General features: G+C 40.9%; 1 protein-coding gene across 2 annotated transcripts in view; it reads left to right on the top strand.

The window, feature by feature from the left end:
• Nucleotides 1–318: 318 nt before the first annotated feature.
• The window catches only part of PLA2G12B (phospholipase A2 group XIIB), a 37276-nt gene continuing 27983 nt past the window's right edge, over nucleotides 319–9611 (top strand). The window contains exon 1 of one of the 2 annotated variants that reach the window (XM_036736903.1): nucleotides 319–739. In XM_036736903.1, coding sequence (XP_036592798.1) covers nucleotides 526–739 — 214 coding nt within the window. In that variant the 5' untranslated portion in view covers nucleotides 319–525. The remainder of the gene's footprint in view (nucleotides 740–9611) is intronic. The other variant, XM_036736904.1, reaches the window with a different exon arrangement.

Here is a 9611-nt window from a genome sequence, read left to right as displayed (position 1 = left end):
TGAATGTTTTTTATACAGAATTGCTTTTCTGACCATACCATGTGGTAAACAGCCATCCATGTTCTCTGGTCACCCTTGGAACTCCATCCAGAGGGACACAGCTGGGTCTGGAGCTCATGGCCAAGGGAATGAATACATGAGGTCAGAGAGGCAAGTAAACTCTAACATGTGACCACTAGATGACCACACAGAGGGCATGCTATGGGAGGAGGTCTATCTTCAGCCCGCCCCTGGCCCCTACATTTCAGAGATTGGTCAATCCTCCTTTACCTGTTTTGGAATCCAACTTTGAAGGGCCCTCCCATACCTGACCTTTGTACTCTTTGTAATTGCCTTGATCTCAGCCCAGCTACCGCAGCAGTGTTTAAAGTCCACCTCACAGGGGAGCACCTAAGCTGAATGCTCTCGATAATCCCCTTTGGAAGCTTTTTCAGTACCACCCAGCCTGGTCATTGGGCACCTGGGCTTCCCAGCAGGCTGGCTGGGGTCTAGGGAGAGGACTTGTCTTCTCTACTTGGCTACAGAATGAAGTTACTTATCAGAGCACTCTTCTTGTGGCTGAGTCTAAGGGGCTGTGTGGCCCAGAGTGAAGAAGCCACCTCCGAACCTGGGGAATCCTATTCCGACTGGGGTCTTCGGCACATCCGGGGAAGCTTTGAATCAGTCAACAGCTATTTTGACTCCTTTCTTGAGCTGCTAGGAGGGAAGAATGGGGTTTGCCAGTACAGATGCAGATACGGTGAGTCATATGTCTTTCTATGTCAATATCATCTCTGGCTACAGGGCTTGGGAACTGCCTGCCTCTTGCAGAAGAAACTTGTCCCACAATTCCCATCTGTCATGGTCCTCCCTGCCCCCACCGTCCTGCTGGCTGACAAAGGGCCTTCTGCCTTTTCGTTGCCTTTGCAGTTTGCCTGGGGTGGGGAGAGGTCAGGACATATGAAGAAGTGGGGTGAGGGATAGGGTGGAGTGAGGGCAGAGGCTGTCATTTGAAGACCCAGGATGGGCGTGTAGATTGCAGGAAGAGAATGAAATCAACAAGAGATGAAATATGCCTGAACATCTGGAGAAAATATCCCAAATAGCTGCCAGGTGGTGGAACATTCTCCCCAGGGGCAGACTACTGTACTAGGGAGGTTTTGAACCTGTCATTCTGTAGTTGAGTTATTTCACTCTGTCTTTGCTCCCACTTAATGTGAAGTAGTGGATGGAGTGCTAGATTTGGAAGCAGGGTGATTCGGATTCAAATCCTGCCCCTGATAGTTCCTAGATATGAGATCAAGGGAAAGTCATTTTAGTCATTTCTCTAAACCTCAGGAAACTCTCTAAGACTATAAAGTCACAGCTAGATTGCATTTACCACTATAGAGGGTGTTCTCACATGTGGGAGTTCCTGTATCCATAAAATCTAAGGTCCTTAATGCATCAACTCATGTTTTCCCTGAGTTGTTGTTTGTGATTGAAAAGAGTCATGAAAACATCATTGGTATGGATGATGGGTATCTTCTGATGCCTGACCCTGAGTGGAACAGTAGTAGAAATCTGGTAGGGAGTTCAAATCCCACTGGTGACACTTAATGCCTAAATGACCATAGACAAGTCACTTTGAAACATCCCCTCTGCCCCCACACACATTTTAGCCTAAGTAACCCAAGATTGGGTTACTCCAGTGCACTAGAAATATCCAAGGACATCCTAATTTTTTAAACTTCTGACTCAAAGAATGAACTTTCTTATAAGCCACCAGAGGGAAAGAAAGATGGCGGACACAGTAGGGACAAAACGAAATATTCTGTAATTAACAGTACTTTTTGCACTGGTTGTGGATGGAATGAAGAGAGAAGCTGTCCCTTCACCCTTAATTCTGTCAACATTCCGTAAGGTCTATAGACTTATCTATGTAAGGCTAATTAGAGGCTGTGATGGGGTAGTGGGTAAGCCAGCCTTGGAGCCCAGAAAACCTAGATTCAAATGCTGCTACTATGGTGAGTTCTCTACACCAAAGAAAAAGAGTCTCAAAGTCCCTCTCCCCTTTCTTCTCCTCCCCAAGTTAGACTAATAATTCATACCTGGGCCATTCAAGTCAGACTACATAAAAAAGTTTATTTGGTTTTTTGTTTGGGGGTTGTGGGGGAGAGGATTCAGAGTAACAAAAGTCATCATTAGTCCATGTCATACCAATTTGGTTTCTGGGTAGGGGTGAGGCAGTGTGTTATAGTGGAAAGGATATGACTTGGAGTGGGGAAAGGGACCTGGATTCCAATCCCACCCCAGGTATTACTAACAGTGCAACCTGGGCAATTCACTTCACCTGAGTCTCAGTTTCCTCATCTGTAAAAGGGGGGTGATAATAACATTCCTCATTGAGAGAATTAAAGGAGATAAAGAACGAAGTGCACTTTGTAAATCCCAAAGTACTAGTTAAGCATCAGCTATTACTAGGAATGGAGTTTGCTCATTTATGTCACCTGAATCAACACAGGTACTGTTTCCCCAGACAACCTAAGAGATAAGGCTCTAGTTCTTTAAATACCTCCTTGGAGAGGCAGTTCCTAGAATATAAGAATTGCAGGACTTCTTCCAGGAAAACAAGGCTGCTCCTCCTTTTCCTCCCCCAACAAAACAGCAGTAAAAGGCCCCAGTTCAGTAATTTGCAGAGTGTCAAAGCTCCCAGCTGGGTAGGATGGAGATTAGAGACTCTGCAGACTGGAGAGAAGATAAGAGGGAACTAGCACGAAGGTAAACAAAGCCCCTACTTCAAATGCAGGAACTTTTCCAAGGAGGGGACCTGGGCCAAAGAGGAACTTGGGAAGAGGGTTTTGAATCTGGTTATCTCTGGAACCAGAAAGATCTAAGGACCTGGGGGATGATCTCAATTTATTAGAAGCATCTTCTTAAATCATAATGGGAAACAAAAAACTCTTTCAATATCTAAAAGTCTCTCCTTTGTCAGCCCTCCTGTGCCCTTAACAATCAGCCAGGACTTTTTTCCATCTCAGTTTACTTTACTGACCCACCCATGAAGGTATCTGAGGCACAGTATTGTCCCTTGAAAAAGTGACAATGACCAGATAAAGCAGCTTAGAATCAACTACTCCCAGATTGAATTTATTGGATTTTTTTTCACTTTTTAAAAGTTTTGGCAGCTTTTGCTTTTAAAAATAGTTTATTATTTTTATTTTTTAACCAACAAATTTTTTTAAAGTGAATTTGTCCTTGACATTACCTCCCACCCTTATTGAGCATATTTAAAATAAAGGAACAATCAAATCTGAAAAACAAAGCTCTCAAAAAAAATAACTACATATTCCAGCAAAACAAATCCCCACATTAGTCAGGTCTGAAAATGTATGTCTGCTTTTCTATTTTAAGTCCATTACCTTCCTGTAAAGATGAGTGGAATGTTTCATCTTTATTCTTCTGGATTAATGGTTTATCATTGCACTAATCAGAATTCTAAAGTCTTTCAAATTGCTTTTCCCTTTGATGTTATCATTGTATAAATTGTTCTCCTGTTTCTTTTCACTTTGTGTTAGTTCATAATAGGCTTCCCAGTTTCCTTAGAAATTGTCTTACGGAGTTTTTTTTTACAATAATTTCTTGTTGCTATCTTTCATTTTTACAACACCTCAGTTTTGTTGGTTCTGGCTCTCTGAGGGGCAGGTGACAAATCCTTCCCAATTTAGTACATGTTCTTTACCAAGTTTCTATGGCTAGAAGACATCATCACTTGGTGGCCAACCTTCTGGTGATTCAATTTAATTCAATCCAACAAGCATTTATTAAGTATCTTCTATATACCAGACATTGTGCTAGACTGGGCAGATAAAGACAGAGAGGAAAGAAGTCATGACCTCAAGCAGATTACATTCTAGTGGGAATGAACTACAGGATTTGCTGGGAAGAGGACACATTCCAGCAGTTGCTGGAATTAGAAAGGGGTTTTTTTTTTTTTGCACGAGATGTTATGTAAGCTTAGCCCAGAGGGGAGCTAGGATCCCAGGAGGCTGTGTTGAAGGGACAGCTTGTGATATGGTTGGCGAGGTGGGGGATGTTCATTGAATAGGGGATGTTTATTGGATGGGGGAATGTTCATTGGATGGGGGATGTTCATTGGATGGGACATGTTCGTTGGATTAGCAAAGAGTAAATTTAGTAAATTTAGGTGACAAAAGTGAAGAGCCTCTGTAAATGTGGCTAGGCATGGTCTGCAGTTGATGGAATAGATCCTCATTTGAAAGCTTGTAGGACCTGGCAGAGCTCTCTGCTGTTGTAAACATTGAGAACCAGGGTCATTTCCACACTATGATGAGACACTGAGTTTCCATGTTTTACAGTCATAGAAACCAGTGGTGCAAACCAAACACTAGTGTCAGAGTTTGAGAAGATGAAAAACTTCTTGAAAAAAAAGGGCTATCTCTTTAAGGTACTCCTGTTGCTTATGTCTTCAATTTCTTTCTGGGCAAGAATGCAAGCCTGGCTCTCAGACTTCCACAACAGAATATCAACTCTGCTTTCCTCATATCTGATATCAAAAGCATACAGGTTTCCTTTTAATCAGCAGTATACAAATATCTGTCCTCGTGTAGAGGGTTTGCTCATGAAAAGACTGACATACAGCGCTTATCGACAGTTTGCTTAAGACATTCAGTGCTTGACAATGATCATCTGTTTGTTTAATTTTCCTGGTTCTATCCCTGCATAAAGTTAGATTGTGCCTGTGCCGGGTTAACTCGGGCCCTAAAAGAAACATCTGCACTGAGGGACATGATAACCTCTCACCAATGGATCCAATAGGATCTTGCCAGTGAGAACTCTCCATTTGTACCAGGTTCTTGTAGCTTCTATAGAGCTGTGGTTGAGATATCACCCACTATGTCTCTCAATGTCCTTTGTAAACAAGGACTTACTCAGTCTTTTCTGTTTAGAAAATTATTGATATATTTTGTTTTGGAAGAGCAGTTGCCAACCTGCTATGGTCAAAGAGGTTTCCTTGCCAGGAATTTCCTAAGCCAATGAAATCATGTATCCAGGACTCTCCTAAACCCTCCCCAAATCCCCACATACTTTCACTTTTGTATAATCTACATTTCTCAATATTCCTTTCCCAAAAGGACTTTACTAGAGAGCCGTATATTATGATAAAGATTTAAAAGAGGGGGAAAAGGGGTCCAGAAAAGCTGCCCAACATATCAACCAAGTCTGACACCTAGTTCTCTACCACTGCAAAGAAGAGAGAAACGTGCATTTTCTCATCTCTGCTTTGGAGCCAGGCTTGGGCATTATAACTTTTTAAAATTGTTTTTTCCTGTGTCCTTATTTTTTAATTTTCAAAATTCTGAATTTAAATGTAAAAAAAGCACTATCCACAGAGTAGAACATACAAAAAGATTCTATGTAAAATGACGAATGTGTATTTCATACTATTTGCTTTTTTTTTAAAAGCATATAATAAATTCCCAAAGTTACTTTCAAAACTGTCCTATTTGTCTGTGCTTTCTTCTGAAAAATCCTTCTCTTCTTCACATTAAAAAAAGTTTCAATGACCCTCCTTTTTTTTTGGCATCACTTGCTAACCACCCTTCTCTCTTTTTTAATCCTCCCATTAAAAAGAGAAAAAAAAAACCTTGTATCAACTAAGCATAGTTCAGCAAAACAAATCCATATGGTGGCCATGTCCAGAAATCCATTTTTCTGTACCTTGTGCCCATCACCTCTCTATCAGGAGGATGAGTAACATGCTTCATTATAGGTCCTCTGGAGACAGTTAGTCATCGCATCGATCAGAGTTCTTAAGTCTTTCAAAGTTGTTTTTCTATACAATGTTACTGTCCTCGTATATTTTGCTCTTCTGGTTCTGCTCATTTCAATCTGCATCAGTTCATACTAATGAGGATACTCTGAAGTCATCTTGTTCATCCTATGTTATGCTATAACAATATTCCACTACATTAATTTACCTCCTTTTATCCAGTCATTCCCCACTTGAGCACTCTCTTTGGTTCTAGTTCTTTTCCTTTTCCTTTTTGTTTTAATTGCCACCGCTTCACTGATCCCCCAATCAAGAAGTTCATTTTGCTAGTGACTATTCCCTTCTTCTTAATGCCTTGTCCCCATCACTGCTTATTTCCATTGTATGTCTAAACCTGACTCTTTGGGGGTGTTCGACCATCCTTTGTCTGTTTCAGATAAGCAAGAGATTTGTCTGATGCTCACTCCCATCATTCCTTCTTTAGTGTCCTTAAGTTCTACTTCTCATGCATTTCAGTTATAAGAAACATCACATCCCACCCCCTTTTTCCTCCTTTCCACACCCACGCACTCCTTTTACCCTGTCTTCTCTTTTCCCTCTTATAGCCCTCTATAGACCCCTAAGTCTTCTGTTGTTGTTGCTGAATCCCTTTCAATTGCTCAAAAAAAAATGTGCCTTTCTAGGTTTCTCTTGATTCTTGTGTTTGTAATTCAAAACTCTAGTCTTTTCATCAGAAGTGCTCAAAAGTATTACAGCAAAGGTCTGCTTTTCTGTTGCAGGTATATTCTCAACTTTGCAGGTTATAAGCCTCTATGTTGTTTTTTGGACCATTGTAACCAACATCTCTTCTTGTTTTCAGTAGAAGCTGCCAGGTCGTACGTGACTCTGACTGTGGTCACTTGGTACTTGGACTTTTTGGATTCTTGAAATACTTTTTTTTTTGATATGGGAACTCTGAGTTTTGGTTATAACATTTTTGGAACTTTTCCTTTTAGAACTCCTTTCAGAAAATGAATTAGTAGAGTCCTTCTTTCTTCACTTTGCTCTTTTGTTCTAATAGAACTGTATGGTTTTCATCTCTGATTTCTTGAATATAGTATTCAGATTTCTTAAAAAATAGCTGACCTATAAAACAGGTCAGGAGAAATAATTTAAATCATTTAATTTTCTGAAAGCCATGTGTTTTCTTACATCAGATATCTTATGCTTTCTTTTATGTTTTTCAGTCTTTTTACTTTGTTCTAATATTTCCTGTTGTCCCATAAAGTCATTGATTTCTGTTTGGTCTGTTCTAGTTTTCAGGGACTCCATTTCTTAGGTAGACTTCCCACCTTCTCTTGTAAAGTATTTATTTTCCTTCCAATTCTTTACCCTATAATTCTTAGTTCATTTTTAATATCTTGTTTAATTTCTTCTGGGTAGTCATGTAAGTCCTTGTGGAAAATCCATGATTTTCTCTTGGCCCTGATTTCAGTTGTTATGGACTTCCTTTTTTCTTCTAAGGTTGATTTTTGGCCAACTCTATATTCTCAAGAATTTTTTTTTTCAAGACAGTGATTTCTTTCTCCCCAGCCTTAGTCCCCCAAATGGGGCTTTGTTCCAGAGCCATGCTGTGCCCATTGTTTGCCGCCTGTGTGACACTGGGTGGAGTGGTTGGCTCTGCTTGGTCTCACCCTGGATCACCTGGGTTCTGACAATGATCTCTACCTCCTAGGATTAGGCTCCTCTAAGTCTTTGAAGTTTAGGGAGCTGGGTCTTCAGGGCACTCAGTGGTGTCTCAGAACAGAGTGTCAGGAATCTTGGATCCTCTGAATGCCTTCCCTGACCTTGTCACCCTGGTTACTGCTGTTCCTTGAGACTTCTAAGTGCCACCTCCATCCTGTGGGATTCAGACCATCCTGAGGCTGATGAAAAGACCAGAGCTTTGCATTACAAATACAAGACCCAAGAGAAACCTAGGAAGATACATTTGTTGGAGCAGTTGAAAGGGCCCTCCTCTTTCTCTGCCTCTGGACACTGAGTGTCACAGACTATACATGTCTCTCCCCTGTCCCTGGTCCCTGGAAGCCTGTGGGCTTGTTTGCCCTGGCTGGCTCTTGCCCTCCTGACCATCACCCTATTTATTGCCTGTGGCTTCTAATTGACCTTTTGCACTGTTCTAGGGTGGAAGCAGTCACTTCCTATAATTCCTCACTGAATTTCTTAATCATTATTCATCATGGAGCAAATTTCAGGTTTTTGCTAGAATAAGTTTGTGAGGGCTGGGCAGTCTGCAGCCAGCTTAGCCAGAAGTCTTTGGTCATTATAATTCCACAGCTTTCAATTTTAATTGTTTTATGGTTGGTCTTTTCATTTACGTTGTTGTAGTTATTGAGTATATTGTTTTCCTGGTTCTGTTAATTTTACTTTGTATCATGTCTTTCCATTTTTTCCCTGTATCCATCACTTTTGTTTTTTCCTCACAACATAATGATATCCTATTACATTCATGTGCCACAGTATACTCAGTCTATTCTTGCTTGAGTTCAGTTCCAAGAAAAATTCATTTCTGAAAATTAAATGCTCAGAAGGCTTGATTTCCAATCATGGTGGCCATTCATTTAACTTGTAAGACCTTGGCCAAATCTCTTGACTTTTTGGGGACTCAGAATGAAAGAATTGGATTCACTGAGCTCCCAGATACTTTCCAGTTCTCTATCTATAATGTCTCCATGATGATTAGTTGCAAGTTATCTCTTGTCAGAAAGCAAAAACTATGGAATCCAACCTTCCCTTTCTCTGACAGGCTTAGCTGTCAGAGAGCCAAATTGATTGCTGAAGTGTTGTAATCTGATCAACCTTGTTCGCTGGGAATATCTACTTCTTCTGCTTCCTTCTGATGGCCTCTGGTTTGTTTTTATCTTTTAAGTGTCTCATCTTAAAGATGTTTAAATATTCAATTTAATCTATACTTTGCTCCAACTCTTTTGGGAAATAAAATCCAATAGATATCTTAAAATTAAGTGACCACTTCAAGCTTAAGAGAAACACAGACATTCAATGAAAGTTTCCCAGGATCTCTGACACACAGGCAGACACTGTGGTTATTTAAATAAATGACCCCACCTAGAGACTGGGAAATTAACAACTGCTCCTTGCCCTGGTAATAAACCCTAGCAGTCCTTGACAGTGACTGAACAGAAAGGTATGCAGAGATAAAGACAGGTGATAATAATAATAACTCACCTTGTTATCAGGCTTTAAGTTTTACAGAACAATGTCACCCAGAATGTTCTGTCCTTGTTAAACTCTCAGAGATATTTCTTGATTCTGGCTCAAGGGGATCTGGGCTGCTGTCCTTCACCTACAAGGCCAAGGGTTTGCCTCCTTGTCGCCTCTGAATCTCAGCTTTCACCCCTAATTTCTCCCCTCCCCTGTTCTCCATGAAATACCTCACAGACTTTTTTTTTAATTCTATTTTTTTTTTTTGGAGAAGGGAAGGCAGGGCAATTGGGGTTAAGTGACTTGCCCAAGGTCACACAGCTAGTAAATGTGTCAAGTGTCTGAGGCCAGATTTGAACTCGGGTACTCCTGACTCCAGTGCTGGTGCTCTACTCACTGCGCCACCTAGCTGCCCCCTCACGGACTTTCTTGGACATTTCTTTTTTTTTTTTTTTCTTGGACATTTCTAAGGTGATTTTTTACCCCTGCTAAATAGAGGCAGTGTTGCCTAATGGTCAGAGGACTGAGTTGGAAATGATGAAGACGGGACTCAGTCTCTATGTGCCCCAGGTTGGCTGGTACAGTGAAAAAAAAAATAGCAGTTTGGAGTCAGGGGACCTGGATTCAAACACTAGCCCTCCTACTTGCTACCTACATA

This window comes from Trichosurus vulpecula, chromosome 8, assembly GCF_011100635.1.
Source record: "Trichosurus vulpecula isolate mTriVul1 chromosome 8, mTriVul1.pri, whole genome shotgun sequence".
NCBI classification, from domain to species: domain Eukaryota; kingdom Metazoa; phylum Chordata; class Mammalia; order Diprotodontia; family Phalangeridae; genus Trichosurus; species Trichosurus vulpecula.
Note: the sequence above shows the minus strand (reverse complement) of the source record. Positions and strands in the feature narration are given on the sequence as shown.